The 19,869-nt window shown below is 32.2% G+C and overlaps 1 protein-coding gene across 1 annotated transcript; it reads left to right on the top strand.

Annotated features, from left to right (window-relative positions):
- The first annotated feature begins 15,447 nt into the window (after window positions 1-15,447).
- Window positions 15,448-16,548, top strand: LOC132163063 (ethylene-responsive transcription factor ERF034). The gene has a single exon (XM_059573265.1). It carries the CDS (start codon window positions 15,528-15,530, stop codon window positions 16,257-16,259), a length of 732 nt encoding a protein of 243 aa, XP_059429248.1. The 5' UTR covers window positions 15,448-15,527; the 3' UTR covers window positions 16,260-16,548.
- The last annotated feature ends 3,321 nt before the right edge of the window (window positions 16,549-19,869 follow it).

The following is a 19,869-nucleotide window of genomic DNA, read 5'->3' as shown; positions in this document are numbered from 1 at the left end:
ACAACTAGTCTTTTTTTATATATATAAGAAGATGACAAATTAGCTCAGGAAAAATAAAAGGAGATGGCAAATAAGCCTGTCTAGAAGAAAATGATGACATGCCACATTCATTTGTTTCTTTCCTTGCTCAATTCACTTTCTTCTTCTTCTTCTTCTTTTATTTTTTTTTTAATTTTATTTTTTGAGACGAATGAGGACAAATTGCAATTGGTGAATTTCAATGATCCTATCTTTGAATATGGCATTCAAAAGGACCAAATAAAAAATATAATTTGAATGATAGAACTATAAAAAAATATATATATACAATCAACCGACATTTGCCAAATTTGAAGAAAAAGCCAATTCTGTATATATTCAAAGAAGTTGGCAACATAGAGAAGTTTAATTTCTATCTTTAGGGTTTTTTTTTTTTGGGCAACATATTCAAGACTTTGACAGCCTAGGCCCTAGGATTGGAATTATTGTACGATGAGAAGCTTAATTATAGTGAATTTAAATCGTTTTGCTACTATGTGTACCACATTGCCATGTATTCTTGTCCCAAAGGTTGTGAAGGCGGTGGCTGCTTGAAAGGCAGTAGGATTTGGCAGAGATTTTAGGCTTCAACAAATATACGTTAAAAATTGTGCATGTTTTATGATTGGAGTGCTCTTGTTAGAGTCAATATTGGCAATTGATCGATGATACACGAGCAATGTTAAATGGTCTCCAATCTTGATTTGCAGGTCATATTAAAAGAAAAGAAAATGAAGCAACCCACCATTTAGCCAAAGCAACTCTTAGCCAATCTTTAGACTAAGGGTTCGTTTGGGAGTGTGTTTTTTAAAAAATAATCTGCGTTTTTAAACCAAACCGCAATTTTAGAGTGTTTGAGATTACGATTTTAAAAACGCAAATTTTAAAATCGTGAAAAAGTTTGCGATTTCTATAAGCTGACTAAGGGTGCTTATTTGAAAAAAGTGCGAATTTAAATTAAAATCACGATTTTGTTTAAAACAAAATTTGGCGTAATATTTACTTATTTGGCCATGAAACCGCAATTATATGCTAATGTTATCCAAACACTCAATTGATAAAAAATATAAAAAATATATATTAAAAAAAAAAAAAAAAAAAAAAAACTTCTTAACATGTTTTACCAAACACATATGCGATTTTAAAAAGTAGCGATTTCAAAAACGCAATTTTTAAAATCACACTTATTGAAATTATACTCCCAAACGTGCCCTAAGTGTGGATGAAGAATAGTCCAAATTTTATACAAAGCATGAAATTTCCTATCCAAAAAAATATTTTAACAGGTTATACATGAATAAATGACAATGAGCCCACTTAGGAAGTTGCCCAGAGAGGCAATTAGCTTGAGAAAAAGGAATGAACAAAAAGGGTGTGCTTCAAATTCAAAAGTTACAATAAAGATATAATTTAAGAAGGAATTTTGTGGAGTTCTTTAGAATATCTTCAACAAGATTTGAAGAATTACTTTGAATCATAATGCATACTTAAAAGTATCAATATATATATTCATCTTTCTTCCTAAATGCAGAGAATGACAGCAAGAAATTTGCTTGATTGCATGTTTAAAGTGGCATCCAAATTAAATACAAATATATAGAAGTCATATCACATATGGATTGGTGTCAAGGGCCTTTACTATTTTCATTTTTCATTTTTTTCTAGGAGATTGTTTGAAGGCGGCTTAATTAATGACAAAGCATGTGAGAAAAGTAAGGTATTAATAACTCAACGATGCGGACAAGATGCCGCCTCATCCGACAACGGGACAAGGATTCTCTCTATTTCATGGCTACTATCTTATTTTGTTATATCTAACTGTGTACATGACATCACGTTATTTGAAATTTTTAAATAGTGTGACAACATATTTAACGTGTGGCGTGCAACAAAATAAAATCTTATTCATTTTTCTGCCCCATCCCACTAATATCTTCTCTACTCACTTGCCACTCATTTTCTCAAAATTGTTCTCCACCTTTCATTCTAAATTTTGAGCTACCATCCATGCAGGCTATGGGGAATATTTTTTGAACCATCATTAGGGTGGGGACAATAGGGCCAAGATAGTTCGGACATTTGCATGCACAATCAAAAAAAAAAACTTTGAAAATTGAAAGAAGCATTGCAAGATTTACAAAGAAGAATTTGTCATTAAAAATGAAGTGAGGAATACAAATTCTAAAAATCAATCGGATATTATGATTCGAATTCCAGATGTGAATGGTCTACTCTCAAATGAGTATTAATAGACCTGTTGCAACTCAGCAAACAAAACATATTGCAACATTTTCTTATGTCCCAATATTTTGAGTGCTTATTTTTTTGCAAATTTGTCTCTGAATTCTAGTGATGAAATTGAAATACAATTCCAAAAGATAAAGACTATCACATGTTCAAAAGCAAGATAGAAATGTAGCACTTTTGACTTTACAATCATCATCATAATCGGGAATAAAATTAAGGGGCCGCCGGGGGCCGTCACGCCCCCAGTTTTAAAATTTTCCCTCAACATATGACTAAAAGTTAAATTTTACCCGATCAAAATTAGATTTGGCCTTTCATTCATGTTTTCGACCCTGATGAGAAATCTTAATTCCGTCCCTGAATATAATCAATTGATCAACTTCGCCATACTACTCAATGATTACTCAAACCTTCATATTATCATACAAATATGGGAATTAGTTTTCAATGATTAGTTCTCATTTAAATGGCTGTGATAGAACCACCTCAGCTACTAACATTATGTGGTAGCAATGATGATGATGATTGATCAATCAACAATTATGAAAAGTTGTAAATTTTAATATTGGATAATATTTTTTGATTGGCAATGTATGGGACCAAATACATGCATGTAGGAAATCAGATTCGAGTCACAATCGTCATCATAGTTAATTAAACCACTTTTGAGTGGGGCATGTTTGGGTGTAGGATTAATTCAAATCTCCAAATGGTCATAGATATGAAGATATGTGGGGCATATTTTTTTATTTAGGGTTAATTCTCATGTGTTTAAACGTGATCATATTAAATTGTATTCAGTTTTGGTCGTTCTATAGCCTTAGTAAATGCCACAACTTGCATGCCCCTCATGTTTTGTATTAATTTTTACATATTTAAACAGGCTCATTTCAATTGGAAGGGAAGAAGAGGACCTGCTGTTTGACTAGAAAACAAATGTAGAGAATTAGGTAGGAAATTTTGGTAAGAAGAGAAAGTACAATATAATGTAATCGGGGATTCCCCGACGAATTCGAAAAATCGTTACAAATCCCAACCCAAGCCTTGTCGGGAGCTGACGAAGAAGCTCGGGTTTGCTTGGTAAGTTCAAGTCGATTCAGGTTCAGATTAGAGATAGATCTATGGTGGGACTGGGAGTAGCCCTGGTCCCCCCAAAATTACAAGAAAAAAAAAAATTTAAGGTTAAAAAAAAAAAAATTAAGGTATTTTTTACAAATTAGTTCCTCCCTAAAAAAAATTTTGGCCATTATCCCTCCCTAAATTGAAAGCTGGATCTGTCCCTGGTTCGGGCGGATTTTGTGCAATCCTATAATAACCTTTTCTTTGTTCCAATAGCAATAAAGGGTCGAGCTTATGCTATAATAACCCCCTGGACACTCTTGAGCCATAAACTGTAACTGTAACATACTATGTTGCTTTGATCATATTAAATTGCTTTCAGTACTTTTTTTTTTAATGGTGATGCAAATTAACTATACCATGTGGAGTTGTCTAAGCACCGTCCAAAACGTAGATTCTGATTATCAACTTGTCATACATGTTTTGGATTCTGAACAATAATGGAGTTTAGTATAAGAGTTTTGATAGGGAAATTGTACTTTTTACTATAAGTTGTTTACAAATTGACATGACAATTTATGAGATACTTATCACATTAGTTACTAAAATGTAATTTGACACATGGTAATCTACATAAAACTTACTATGTTTACAAATCGGTGTGGTAGTCCATGTTGTTAGGTTTTTAGTGTTAGCAATTTTAGTATAAAAATATGATGTGTTGTAAGGTTAAGTCGTGATCAAAATGCGGTTCAAGAAACATCAAGAATTGAAGTAGGAGTGGTGTCAGTCGATGCCTCGGTCTAAGGTCAATCGATTGAGTTGATGCATTAAATCTAGTACTAAAACTTGGGAAGCTCGGGTAAATGGTCAATCTATGCTAGATCGATTGAGATGATGCAACACAATCCAATAGAAAAGCCCAAGAGGCTCGATCAATGCATTAGTCAATCAAGGTGGTGAAATCATAATTACAGGGCTTTTGTAAGAACGATCAATCAAGTCTTCTATAATAAATGCCTTTAGAATTGCCTCCAAAGTGGTTTTCTTCAAAAGGTTTCTATTTAATTACCAAAATCTTTGTATTATTTGATTTTTATACTTTCTTGGATTTTGGTATTGATAACTATAGTAATTGGCTTAATAATTGGTTTGATAATCTTATTCTTAACAACTTGGAGTCTAATTCATAATTTTTACACTTGACACTTATCATGTCAGCCATTAGAATATGAATTGTCGCATAATAATCTATGTGACACTCAATTTCATAAAATGTGGACGGTCGTAAGAGTTTGTAAAAAAATTGTAACACTTCTAAACATTTTTGTTAGTATAATATTTTAGAACAAAATGGATAGTAAACTGCTTTGAACTACTACAATTTTTACTACAAAATCATTTATAAAATATTTTAGAACAAAATGATTAATAAATTGCTTTGAACTACTACAATTTTTACTGCAAAGTCATTTATATATTGATGTGACAATCCACAATTGATAAAATAATTAAAATAAATTAATAAACCAAATTATTTGTTTAATTATTTCACTAATTATAAATTATAACATCAATTTATAAATATTTTTACACTAAAAATTACAATGCCTTAACAAGTGATGATAGAGAGAACACGGGCGTGATGCACGCCAGTGTTTTTTAATATTTTTTAATATTAAAATAATATATTTTAATATTATAATTAAAATATATATATATAATATTAAAAAACATGGGCGTGCATCACACCTGTTTTCTCTCTGTCATCACTCATGCCCTAACACCACTCAAGTGACTAAAAGTTAACTCTAAACTTGGTAAGTCTATGTCCACCGATGAATAAGGGATATCTAATTACCAGAACATCCTTTAGATTTCATTAAAAAATGTTTTTTTTTTTTTTTTTGAAGGAATTAAAAAAAAAAAAAATGTTGATTGGCTTAACTTTATTTACCCATAATTAATATTATTTATCTAATTCCATACGTGCGGCTCTCTTCCTTAAATTGATTAGACCCCAAAAAGTTGATGGACCACTAGGGTCAGTCAAGAAATTGATGTTTTGAAAAGACAAAGTAGGGCAATCATACACAAATAAACAATTTTATTGAAATGACTAATTAGTATAATTTTTAGTACAATCTATATATATATAAAGGCTAATTAGTCTAATTGATGGACACTATTACACTAATAGAGATTAAAACCTAATTTTAATATGGGTTAGCAAAATTTGAAGTATCAAGAACATATCTCTTAAAAATTTATAATTCATAAACTCAATCAATCACTTATGATTGCGTGACTTCTTCTGCAAGGGTTCACCTCAAACTCTAGAAAATTAAAATTTATCTTAATTAATGTAACATGAATAGGAGATGATTTATTAAGTGATTAAAATTATTATTTTTCTCTAATTGTATTTATTAGATAGCTAATAATTTATCAAGATATTAAAAGAAGTAATTTTGAGTTTGAACTTTGATTTTACTCTCTCTCTGATTTCGAGTATTTCTGAGGCCAATGCGTTGTCTCTCTCGCCTTGGCTGTTATAGTTGTTTGCTGGTTTTTTTTTAGTGCTTTTGTTTTTGTTTTTTTAATAAGGATCTGACTTCTCCTTAGATCTATTTTCATGAGCGATCTTTCAGATGAAGGTTTTTATCTTAGCCTTTGGGTCGAGGAGGATTAGTTTCGGTATAAACGTTTTACTCCCATCGCCAAGAAAATAAAAAGTTAGAAATATGGGCTACCTATGTATTAAATTGAGTATGCCTGGAACAGATCTATTCTATAACTGTAAGTTTGGACATGGGTTAGCGAATGTTGAAGTTATAAATAGAACTTGATTGTAATATTTTTATATTTGTCTCTATGACGTTATAACCTCATAGCTCTGGCTATGATTTATCAAAGCTTTATGCTATTTGATGTAAGAGTTTTATACTCGTGATCTTTTTTCAATAAATGAATATAAAAGATTCTCCTAAAAAAAATAGTAAATTATCATTGATGATAGAGACATCGAAACATATTACATTTGGGAATGCATTTGTAATAGAGATGTAAAAGCAAGAAAATTACTGTCTAGTTGAGAAAGTCCTAATAAACCAGACAGTGGTCAAGAACGTGATTTGTCGGAATATGCTGTAGGTCTAAAAACTAATTAGAACAGTAAAATTCAAAGTTTTAAACGAAGTATAGACTAGATTTAGATGGAAGAAATTTCTCATTGTATCTATAATATTGTTTTGTTAGAATAATATACTCTATTTTTATGAAATAAATAAAGAATTGTTATAAAAAAATTAAAAACAAAAACAAAAGAAAAGAAAAAAAAAATAAAAATAAAAGGTAGGAGTCAAAAACTTGTTACAATGGACCTAGAAAATTTTCCAAATTTTCAATATTCTTTGTGCTGATCCTTCTAAAGGCTATAGTCCTCGGGTAGCTCAACTAAACTCCTCCCAAAGTCACTAAATTCCGAATACTACATTTAAAGGTTAATAGAAACAAAGGCAACTTGGAGGATTAGGTACGCCATATGAATAGCCCACAAGTTAGGTTTTGCTTCTTATGTGAATCTTTAGAGGGGTAATTTGCATATCCAATCTTGACTATTAATTTATTGCACTATTGTTGTACCCTTTCAATGGTAGCTTCAAAGAATGATCTTTTAAAGGGATCAAGATCCTCTTTATTTTATAGTTCAAATTAAATTTTACTCTTTTAAAAATTTTAAAATAATGTGACACTATATCCGCAATTAAATGTAACAAAACAAAATTTAGACTCTAAAATAATTCATCTCAAAAGTGAAGTGGAGAGAATCCTATTCCCACTTGGAATCGGCATTGATCATAAATATATTGTTGAATATCTTGGAGCGAAAGAATGAGAGAGAGAAGAAAGAAAGAGAGAGCGGAAGCATATAATAGACTACATCTCTTCTATATTGATGATATGATTACAAGAGTCTCTATATATAAAGAGGCTATGAGTGATAAACAAGAAATCATAGACTAAACCCTAGAATATATAAGGCAACATAATAGAATAATATCAAATATTCTAACATTCCCTTTCAAACTCAAAGTGTAAGATTGAGTTTAGGAAAAAGAAAGGGAAATTACGATTTTTTTTTTTTTTTGGGTCGCCAGAGTGAGGCGGCCGGTGGCGGTCGACGAAGGGCGGCGGCGGCAGTTGAGCCCAAAATGTTGGGCTTGAACTTGGATGAGAGCCTTATATGCTACATTGGGCCGATTACATGGGCCAAGATTTGGCCATAACCAATGGACCATTGAATATGGTTGACCCAAAATAATATGAACCGGGTCTAACCCGGTGGACCAGGTTGACTAAGTTGGATCGGTTTGGATAGCTTGACCCAGTTGTCATATTCAGCTGAACTGGGTTGGAGATCCGAACTTGATGACCCGGTTAGAAACCAGTTTTGGACCGGGTTTGGTGCCTTGGATGGATCCGGTTCGGGTTGTAAAACCCAGTGGACCGAAATGGAATGAGACCCGCTTGGTCGAGTTGAAGGATCAAATTGCCAGATCCGTGGATATCAGTCTAACCCACTGGATCGGGTCATCCATCTTGGTCGAGTTGACGGATCAGATTACCAGATCCGTGGATCTGGGTCTAACCCACTGGACCGGGTCAACCGTTTTGGATCGGGTTGAAAGTGCTGACGTGGCAAAGGTGTTGCTGGAGGGCCGTTGGCCGCGGATTTTCCACAAATCTGTAGATCTCTACCTCGCAAGCTAGAATCTGGGATGAATTTTCCCAGATAAGGCTGCGATGAAGGCATGGAAGAGATTTTGAGCGGATGACCACTTGGCGGCACGCGAACAACCGGAAAAGGGAGGTCGTCGGAAGGAGCCCCAGAAAACGTCAAAGACATTTATTGGAGGCCACAGAAAGTGGCTCTGATACCATGATAAATATATTGTTGAATATATTTGAGCGAAAGAATGAGAGAGAGAAGAGAGAAAGAGAGAGCAGAAGTATATAATAGACTACATTTTTTTTTATATTGATGATATGATTACAGGGACCTCTATATATAAAGAGGCCATGAGTGATAAATAAGAAATCCGAGACTAAACCCTAAAATATATAAGGCAACATAATAAAATAATATTGAATATTCTAATAGACATAATAGAGAGCTCCTATCAATTTGGTGAAAGAATAATACTAGAAGTCATATTTTTATCTTATAATGTTAATGGTTAATCTCAATTTCTCAGCCAACCCTTTAATTTAATTTTTTTTTTTTTTTAAAACAATGACTAATCCAAGAGTTGGTGAGACTATGATGTCAGCATTGTGAAATAAAAATGTAATTTCTAACATTACTCTTTGGTAAAAATGACAAATAAGCACTCATAATCATGGTCATATGGATTACAACGAGGTAACGACGACTATGGCAAATGGGAACACCACTCATCGGTTGCAAGTTTGAACCTTTGCAACAAAAACGGCACGAATAATGTTATATTACATACAACACAAACATCCTATAAATAAATATTCTACAAAATTGGCATAACAGGATCTACTAGCCCTTTAATAAACTTTTATTAAAATGCTAGCTATTAGACCGTGCGATATTAACTTTGTAAAATATTTATAGGATGTTTGTTTAGCATATAGCATTACTAATTTAAAAATAAAAATAAAAATAAAATAAAAAAATAAAAAATAAAAAGAGAGAAGCATATAGCATTACTCAAATGGCATAATTGGTGTTCCATAGACCAATTGGGACATTCATCATTAATTTCGGACACTTCAGCACTAAGAATATTATATTTGGTTTTTCATATTATTATCTGTAACCCTAAGTTTGGAGTTTTTTCCTATCAAAATAATGCCCAATTTTATCTTCCCTTACAAAGTTGGATAAGAATATTGTTCTTAAAAGTTTACTCTCTTCGTTATGGTCTTTGAGGGTGGTTTTGTTTTTTATTTGAAAAAAAAAAAAAGACTTCATATAAATATGAAAATTGTTTTTTCTACTTTTAAGTGTTTTGTATTGGAATTATTTGTTAACATTTTTATTTATTTGGAAAAGAGAACAAAAGACAAATCCTTTGAAATGCATGGAAGATCTATGAATGCAACGTTTCATAAAGAAGTATCCAAACTGAAATCATGATTTCATGAAAATGTCATGCATGCAACCACAAAATCATAATATTTTCTTGAAAATAATTATTGTGTCATTAAACAATTTTTTTTTTTTTAAAAAAAAAGGTTGTCTAGATTCAAGGGCTTGGCTCGATCATTTACATCTCCTAACCATAGTTTTCAATTTAATTTACTATTTTAGATTTAGAGTCCTAAATAACATTTGGTCTATGCTTATGTAATGTAAATTAAAATAAATTATGTCTGCACATTCTCGATATTTTTGTAAATACAGAGATTTTTCTTTTTTAAGTGGCTTGGAAGAGAAGTACTTAAAAGGTTATGAGTAAACAAAACACACACACACACACACACATATATATATATATATATATATATTCAATAAAGCAATATGCCCAAAAGATTAAGTTTGTGCTTGGCTTGTGATAGAATATTAATTTAATTATTATTATTATTTAATTAGTTTAAACTTTTGAAAAAAGTGATGATTTAAACGTGATATCAAGTCATGAATTTGAACTTTGTCATTATAATTCACTTTCAATTTTAATTAATTATTCTACTTCTAGGGCCAAGAAGAGTCTTAAAATATTAATTAAATAATTATTTCATTTTTTTCTTATCAGCTATAAGTTTTTGAGATAGTAAGTGATGGTTTGATCGTAAGTGATGGTTTAATAGTTTGATATTCTTGAGTGATATAACCATTAATTCTTGAGTGATCGTAAGAATTAATGGTTATATTTATTCTTTCTTATGAGCTTAAAATTTTCAAATAAGCCGTGGTTTAAAATTTAATCATACTCTTAATCAAGTTCGAGCCATATGTGGCTAAGATATACTATAAGACGAATGCCCCCAAAAAAATAAAGATCCTTAAATAATTAATTAAGGATCTTATAAAAAAAATAATTAATTATCTTATAAAACAAATTAAAACCCGAGTGCATGTTGACAAAAAAAAAGTAAAAAAATTATTCATATTTCTCTATATTGGCATTTGGCATGCCTAAAACGAGCCCAAAATTTTGTGGAGTTGAAGCAATTTCAGCCAAGTGTCCAAGAACACATAAATGATGAATTAAGGGTCTTGCCGGGGAAGTGTCCAAGTAAGGAAGGACAGACCATGTAACCCTTCTTTTATTTTCATACACAAGATTTGAATATCTTGTCTCTCCCCATGAACAATCCTTATCACTATTTCCTCACTGCTCATTTTTTGTCTACTTAATTAGAAGATGGAATTAACTTGATCAAATTAATTTATAAAATATGGGTAATTACTTTTTCCCTCCATCAACTACAATGTCTTGGCACTTTCCCCCTATGAACTACTAACTGTGACACTCAACCTCTATGAACTACGTACCATTTTGTGTCTAAAACCTCCATTTCGTCAATCAAAGGCCAATTCCGTCAGTCAAAGGCGTTAACTCAAACGGTTTACATGTCACTTTACCCCCATGAACTACAACGCATTGTCACTTCGACCATCTGAGTTAACGCCTTTGACTGACGGGATGAGAGTTTTGAACACAAAATGGTAGTTCATGGAGTTGGGTGTCACAGACTCACAGTTGGTAGTTCGTGGAGGCAAAGTGAAAATGCATTGTAATTCATTGGGGGAAAAAGTAATTAGCCCATTAAAATAACTTATATAATTAAAGGGAAAATTACACTTTACCCCCCAAAGTTTGGGGCGATTTGCAATTCGACCTCCAAAGTTTCAATTTTGACAATCTACCCCCCCAAAGTTCCAAATTTTTGCAATTTGACTAATTGTATCCAAAACTTTCCATATTGCCCCTAATTTTTTATTATTTTTTTCTTTTTTTTTAAAAAAAAAAAAAAAAAAAAAATCAGGGTGGCCGCAGCCACCCCTTTGGCCATCTAGCCATTTTTGCACCCCCCAAATTTGTTTTTATTTTTTTATATATAAAAAAATAAAAATTAAGGGCAATATGAGAATTTTGGGATTGGGGAAAATATATTTTGCTCCCTGACCTATCAACTCATTTTCACTTTTAACCCCAATGTTTAAAAAATGACATTTTACCTCCCCCTTTCAAATTTTCAAATTGTTGTAATTCGACCATTTTAACTTCTTTTTTTTTTTTTTTCCCCCCCAAATGCCTCTATCCCAAGTTATAAAAAAATAAAAAAATAAATAAAATAAAATTAAGGGGTGACCAGTCTAGGGTGGCCGGAGCCACCCCTAGGCCCAACTAGGGTGGCCGGCCACCCCTTAATTTTTAAATTTTTAAAAAAAAAAATTTAATTTTTAATTCTTTTTTTAACTTGGGATTGGGGCATTTTGGGGAAAAAAAATCAAAATGGTCAAATTGCAACAATTTGGAAGTTTTGGGGGGAGGGGGGGTCACTTTTTAAACATTTGGGCTAAAAGTGCAAATGGGTAGATAGTTCAGGGGGTAAAATATATTTTCCTCTTTTGGATAATATTCGTTGAATTGCAAAAATTTGAAACTTTAGGGGAGTAGATTGTCAAAATTGAAACTTTGGAGATCAAATTGCAAATCGTCCCAAACTTTGAAGAGGTAAAGTGTGATTTTTCCATGATTAAATATTTAATACTATTCATAGTAAGAATCAATGGGTGTTTTTTCATTTTTCTTTCCTAAGCAAATCACGCGTGTTTGGTTAGTTAATCAAACATTTTTTTTTATTAAACATCATTAAAATAAACAAATTTAAACGACCTCTTTATATTATCAACGTGGGTATAAACCGTAGCCAACAAAGATAAAATAACACCCTACCTAACAGGCTAACATGCTTCAGAATTCAGATCATTCCTATGGTCTTTAACTAATTCTATTTCTCCTATGGTCTTTAATTAAATTCCCTTTTTTTCCTAGGGTTTAACTAATGCTACTTACTAAATTCCTATTTTATTTGTGGATGTGCTCATTAATCTTTAGATTTAAAGGGGGACCAAAATTTTTTATTTGGGAATCTGAACATTTGTAATGAAATAATTACATAAAATATATTATCTCTTTATGTTTGCGTAAGCCGTGAGGGAGTCCAAATCTATTTAAATAAATAGGCACATAGGTATATATAGTATGTGTGCTGCATGCGTTTTTATGTAAAATAAAAACAGGCAAGTTTTATAGTATACTTGCATTTTAAAAAAGTCAAGCTTATTCATGTTTTGCTTTCAAACCATAAACGTATTTAAGACACATCTCAAGTTTACTTTTTGGGGTAACATAACTAAAGATTTCTGAACTTCCACCCGATTTGAAACCCTTTTAAACTTTAAAATCTCTCAATTTGATCCCCTAAACTTTCAATTGCTCTCAATTGATCATACGTGATTCTTACATATGATTAATAAAACACCAGAAGGAACCCTCATATTTCTCCTTTGAAAACCTACGTGGGTCCCCTTTTACTTAAAAAACTAGAAATAAGAATTTTTCCTATTTTTGTGCGGACATATAAAATAAAATAAAAAATTAAGTAATTGAAATGGAGATGAAAATTGCCATATTAACCTAATAATTAAAAACATAGGGGTTTCCATTACTCGTAAAAAGACAAAAAGGAAAAAAACAATATTTTTCTGTATAATGATAATACTACTGTCAGAGATGTACACTAATAACAACAAACAAAAGGACAACGTCAAAATAAAGATAACTTCCTTAAGCCAGCCGAATTCAACTCAATATTATTGTAAAATATTGCTATCCCAACGGCTACAAAAGATTGAAGAAAAATGTAATTAATAATTTTAAAAATTATAATGAAATATTTAATAAAAGCATAATCCGCCTTTTCAAAAATTATGATTTGACCTTTGAGATAATATGATTTTAAAAATTCACTTTTTACTGTAATTTTACATTTTCAAACCCACTCTCAAAACAGAACATTCTCGGCGGTTTTGTTCAAAACAACGTGTTTAGAATGTGAAACCACATAACCCAACTCACTTTTAATGAGTCAAATGCCGCCATTGTACTATATAGGATTTTAATCTTCAAGTCTATCGGATAAGTTTATTAACAAAGCAAAAAATTGCTTGACTAATTTGCATTTGGTAAAAAACATTATGTCATTGGGCCTACATTTTTCATGTCCACCATGTGTGATGGAGATTTTATACTATATATATTTCCCCATCTCCACCCTCCCAATTAATTACCTTTAATAAAAAAAAATTAAAAAATAATAAAATAAAACAAATGGTGATCAATATATATATATATATAATGCAATAGCACATTTCTTATAGATTACTGTTTGTTAATGTGTAATGAGGTTGCATCAATTGTCATGATCCCTACTAACCAAAACCTTTTGTACAAGCTATTTAAGGGCACTGGAACACTTCATCATGCTTATAACGTCATCAATGGCACTATTCATATTGCAATTGGCCAATTTCAATTGCAGCCAATTTTTAAAAAGCCCATCAACTGATCAAAGTTCTAGATGTGTACAGTACAATGAACCCCATAATATATATATATATATATATATATATATATATATATATATTCTGAACACCTAATGCTAATGGACAAGGTTGTAGCAGAAGCCAGATCAGGTTGAAACATATAATTGACTCAAGTTGAAGCTGACATATCAACCGGCTTAGATAACAAATTCGATATTTTGGGTGCTAATTATTAATTAAATAATTATATTTTTTTTATTTTCTTATCAACTTCAGTTTTTAAATAAATCGGTGATTTATAAATATGGTATTAAAATAGAAGTCTTAAGTTCAAATTCCTGAATTCACAATTTACCCTATACTTCAATTAAATATTCTATGAGTTGGGTCTCACCCGTTGAAGGAGAGTTTAAGATTATACGTAAAAATCACTGATTCTTATTAATTCAAACTCTTAGAACAACTGATAATTTAACAAATACTTCATGTCATTGTAGGAGTGGTAATTTGTGTTCATGTGTCAGATTCGAATTGTATTGAGGCATGTGTATAAGCAGTGGCGGATATAAAGGGGGGCGGGTAGGGGCGTCGGCCCCTCCAAAAATTATTGAATTTGTTTTTTAAGAGTAATTTTATTTTATTTTATTTTATTTTATTTTTTTTTTATTTTCTTGACTCTAACCCATACTCCTCCTTCTCTCACTCCTACTATAAATTATTATTTTAGTTCCACCCCTCTTAATACGAATTCTTAGATCCGTCACTGAGTATAAAACTATATAGGTCAACCATAATCCAATCAATTTTAATTAAAATGGATTAAACCCCTCAACGTTAATCTACTAATTTTGTGTTGGGATTCGCTAGCCGTGTCGTATGTCGGGTTCGGGTCGTAGTAAGGCATGAGTATAAGACTATATAGGTCAACTCCTAACCCAACCTATTTAATTAAATAGGACATACACTTTAATCTTTAATCATTAATTTTATGTTGAGTTAATATCAAATATGCGGTGGGGTTAAAAAGTTTGGGGCTGCGTCATAGTAGCATGGAGCACCAAAGAAACAAATTATGAATAAAAATATAGACTACATAGGTGGTTTGGGCTCAAATCGTGTGGACCCGCGAATCAATGGGTAGAATTATAGAGGATGCCAGAAGGGCCCTCGTAAAAAGCAATGTGAAGTTCATGTGATTGAATGAGCAAACATGGTGGCCTACCATGCAGAGGCCACAGAGTTAGAGGACCAAAAAAATGTACCATTACACATGGAAAATGGGGATGGTTTTGTGTTGAAAAATGGGGAGAGGTAAATAGACCAAATGAGTCATACTAGAAACACAACATGGGTGTAAAATATGATCTCAAAGCATGAATTATTCGATTCTCACATGGGAAACAAATAAGCTGAACTGGTCTTCCTTCTTTCTTTATGGTCTTTTTCTTTTCTTTTTCTTTTTTTTTTTTCCCTTTCTTTTTTGATAATATTCCATTTTTATTTAAGAATCATAAAAGCCCAACTCCACCTTCTATTTTTCTCTACCAATCACTCACATTTGCTTCCTTAGCTAGCTAGCTCTGCACAGCTAGAGCTTCTTCATTCTGTCATGGAACAACATATCAACCTAGAGACTGCTGCTGCCCATGACAAGTTCCTCAGCTCATCTTCCACCACCTCTTCCTCTACCTCCTCTTCTTCAACAACTTGCAAGAATTCATCAGCTGCCAACCAAAACACAAACACAAACACTTCCCCTCTCAAACGCTCGAGAAAAGCTCAAGATTCCGACAACGAAAGCGAGCACGGGAAGCCGCGGAGTAGCGACGACGATGGCGGTGGCAACGGCGGCAAGCACCCGACATACCGCGGAGTGCGAATGCGCAATTGGGGAAAATGGGTGTCGGAAATCCGCGAGCCGAGGAAGAAATCGAGGATATGGCTTGGCACATATCCCACAGCAGAAATGGCAGCTAGAGCTCATGATGTAGCTGCTCTAGCAATCAAAGGTCACTCTGCCTACCTCAATTTCCCTGAATTGGTCCAAGAACTCCCCCGGCCCATCAGCACAGCTCCCAAGGATATCCAGGCAGCAGCCGCCAAGGCGGCGGCCGCCACATTCCTAGAGCCAATACAATGTGAAGCCGAGCCTAATCGAGCCGAGCCAATTCCTGAAACCGTGCAGGAATCAACCGGTTCACCTTCTACCGATGATGACGCATTGTTTGACCTGCCGGATCTTCTTATCGAAGGCGGACTCTGCTACCATTCATCGTCGACATGGCAGTTGTGTGCAGCAGATGCCGGATTCCGGCTTGAAGAGCCATATTTATGGGAGTAAATATAGCAGGAGATCAGGGGCTTTAACCTCAAAGTTCATCACAGTGGTCCACCAGCAACTGCATTCTCTAGACAACAAAAAACCCAAACTGGGAAAAATGTCACATCTGTATCCTTTTGAAATGGGTTGGTTTCAGTCCACTTTGGCCCCGTCTGAATTTGCAGAGATTGGAAAGGGAGTTGTTACATCTCTTGTTTGCTTGCATATTTGCTCCTAAAAGAGAAGGGAGGGGGGGCCTTCAATCTTTACTCTACTGTAATATATCAGCATTATATATACAAATAATAAATGAGAAATTTTTACTCTCCTCTCCATTTTCTTTCTTTATTTAATAAAAAAATTGTCATGTATTCCATAACCTGTAAAAAATACATATAAGTTCTACTAATACTATTAAAAAAGCATGTGCTGAAACAACGGTTTTATAAAATCAAAAATTTCACAGACAAAGTTGAAAGGAGAACTTGTCTTCTTTCTTATGGGGTGTAGTGAATTTTGTTTCTTTTATTTTTTTTATTTGAGGGGGCCAGTCGGGATTAGGGAAACTGACTTTCAAAGGATACAACCTTGCTAGATTTAGTTCCCCACCACTATGATGAAACTTTAATGCAATTGACCTCTAAAGTTACCAAGCTTGATAAATTTAGATACCCTTCTAACCTTTTTTTTCCTTCTTTTTTTCCCTTTTTAGTTGGAAAGACACCTAGAGGATGAAACGCATCATATGGAAATAATTTTAATACAACCCACTTTCCCTTTATTTTTTGTTTTTAAAATATATATACTTCCATCATGGTGGAATTTTTTTTTTTTTTTTTTGTGGCCTCCATCATATCTTCTGTCATGATTAAACAGAAGAAAATAATTGGGATTCCTTCCCAAACCGTGAGGTACCCAAATTAGGTGACAACATCATCATCTAACTAAAGAAATTTTCTAAGTTGGAAAATGCATATCTCTTTAGTGAAAGTGTAAATTAGCAAAGCAAAAGTCTCTGCACCAATAGACTTGTTCAAGACACTATGTAGTAGTAGTAGTTAGTGGGCAAGTGACCTCACCAGTCACCATCATTATCTCCCCCTTCTTTTCAATTTTCCAATCATTTTAGCCACGCTTTATTTGGCCATTTGCTACAACTTCAAGAAAGACAAAAGATATTTAATAATCTATCTCTTGCCCTAGTATAAAACTTGTATGCACCAACAACCTATAATATTAATATTCCCCCTGTATAAAGTTTTTCTTCAAATCATATCAAAACAATATTCTTTTACCATATAATTCTCACACTTATTTTTAAAGAGGGTGAGAGCAGAACATACATGTGTTAATTTAATAGATTAAATTAAAAAAAAAAATTATTACAACTCAATTTAAAAAAGACATAAACTAAAACTGGGTTGTAAAAAACTCTTCCAACCTAATCTTTAAAAGTAACATATATTCCTTAGCATATAAGAACTATATGTTATTTGATAGCATAAAAAAAAAAAAAAAAAAACATATACCTATCACATGCTTTAGAAACATATATCAATTTTATAAACTGAGTTTGAGAATTCCATCCAACCCAGTTTATAGGAAAAAAAGAAAAAAAAAAAAAAAAATTGTCCATTTGAATCTTCCAACCCAATTTATAGAAAAATTTTGTTCATCATTTGGAAAAACAGTTGTTAGATAGTGACCCTCAAGTCTGTAATTATTGAGCTAGTTAATGAATTGAAAGAAAAATTATTGGCAAATAGTGTTGGACAGATTTGTGCACACTTGTGAAGAAAGTGACAAAAGTAATGACAAAAGGAAAAATTGGTTTTGGAATCCGACAACTGTATGGGGTCAATATCGAAATAAGAATAAAACTGCTTTCCCTTTTATTTTTTTATCATGTGCTTGACAACTAAAAGGGTGTTAATCATATGATAATGACACTGGTGACAAACTTTTGATTTTTGTGAGTAATCATTTGAGATAATTTCTTTGTTAATTATATATAGTCCAACAATGACAAGATTAGTAGTCATAGTAAAGACATGATTTAGCCTACACTTAGGCTGTAGATTGATGTGAGCTTTTAGGGTTGTACAAGCATGTACTTGATGTGCCCATTGCCATTCATAGTTGGTTTGTCTAGTGAACCCCAGACAACGTCAATTCACAACAATTTTTCTTGTGTTTGTCTTGGATTCAAATGGGTATTACTCGTATGAGAAGTTTAGTGGCTTGTGATTGCAATTATCCATCAATAATCGAACAAATTTTGCCACTTCACCATAAAACATGACAAGTATATGTCATACTAATTTGTAAACCAATTGTTTTAAGAGCAATACCGCTCCTCACGCCCATTTATTACACTGGTCAATGTTGCGTGTTTTAAGTGGCAAACTTTTTTTTTTTTTTTGGAGTAATTAATGTGAAAAGTCATTTAAAATATAACATACATTAACCGGTAATATGAAATAGGTATGAAGGGAAATGTTCTTCTTATATCTGATATTAAAATAATGTTATTTAGTCTGTTATGCGACTGACATACAACTTGATAATATGGTAGTGAAAATTAGCATTGTAAAAAAATAAAAATAAAAACAAAGAGCTAATTTCCAGTGCCACGTTATTCCAATTGTATGACAGTCTACTAAATAGCAAGTTATATAGTAGTTTACTCCTAATACTAATGTCAAGTTCCTTTGGACATTTTTTCATCATTGTTTTTTGTTAAAGTATTAATTAAATAATTAAATTTATCGTTTCCTATCAACTTAAATTTTTTTGTATAAATAGTTATTTAACATGATACCATAGCAAAAATCTTAAGTTCAAATAAAGACTACCGATCACCCTTCATTTCCAATTAAATATTTCACCTAACCTTTCCTTTCTGTTAACTATATTTTCTTCAAAAAAAAAAAAAAATCACTTTAAAACTAATTAATCAATATGGATGCTGCTACGTAATCTTAATAATTAAAGAACAATGACTTTGTACTTTTCTTGCCTTCAACTAGTAATAATTAACATTCTTTAACAAATATTCTAGGAATGAATAACATTATAATTGCACGTGATTATGGTGGCTAATTGGTTCCTGATATATATATATATATAGGCATCATTAATTTATTTATTTTTTGGCATCATTAATTTTTTTTTTTTTTTACGTGTCCCCACAAAAGAGAGAGGAGGATTCGAACTAGTAACTTCCACTTCATAAAACGTGATCCCCAGTTAATTGAGCTACCCCTTATAGACAAAGGCATCATTATTTGAACATATAAAGAAAGATAATATTGATCATTGGCTTTATATGATGAGTCGAAATGGATCTACCCCAACCCATCACTGTGTCCTAACATGGCTGAATTATCATGATGAGAAACAAATAATTTTGCTTTGTACTATAGTACTTGAATAATATCTATCCACAACTAAATTATTAGTCAGGTTTCTAACATGCTACTTAAGATAGTATAGTTTAGTTAGGGTTCATGAGGAACATCTACCCCATTGTATGGCCTATGAGTTTTTTATTTTATTTTTAGGAACGTTATTGAACATATTATTATATAATTGTTATACAACTGGAATAACAAGAAAAAAGTTAACTATT

Source organism: Corylus avellana, chromosome ca1 (genome assembly GCF_901000735.1).
Source record: "Corylus avellana chromosome ca1, CavTom2PMs-1.0".
Lineage (NCBI taxonomy): Eukaryota > Viridiplantae > Streptophyta > Magnoliopsida > Fagales > Betulaceae > Corylus > Corylus avellana.
This window is presented reverse-complemented; position numbering and strand designations above follow the sequence as displayed.

Coding starts and splice junctions, on each gene's coding strand:
- LOC132163063 (XM_059573265.1), top strand. CDS start 15,528: ATGGAACAACATATCAACCTAGAGACTGCTGCTGCCCATGACAAGTTC.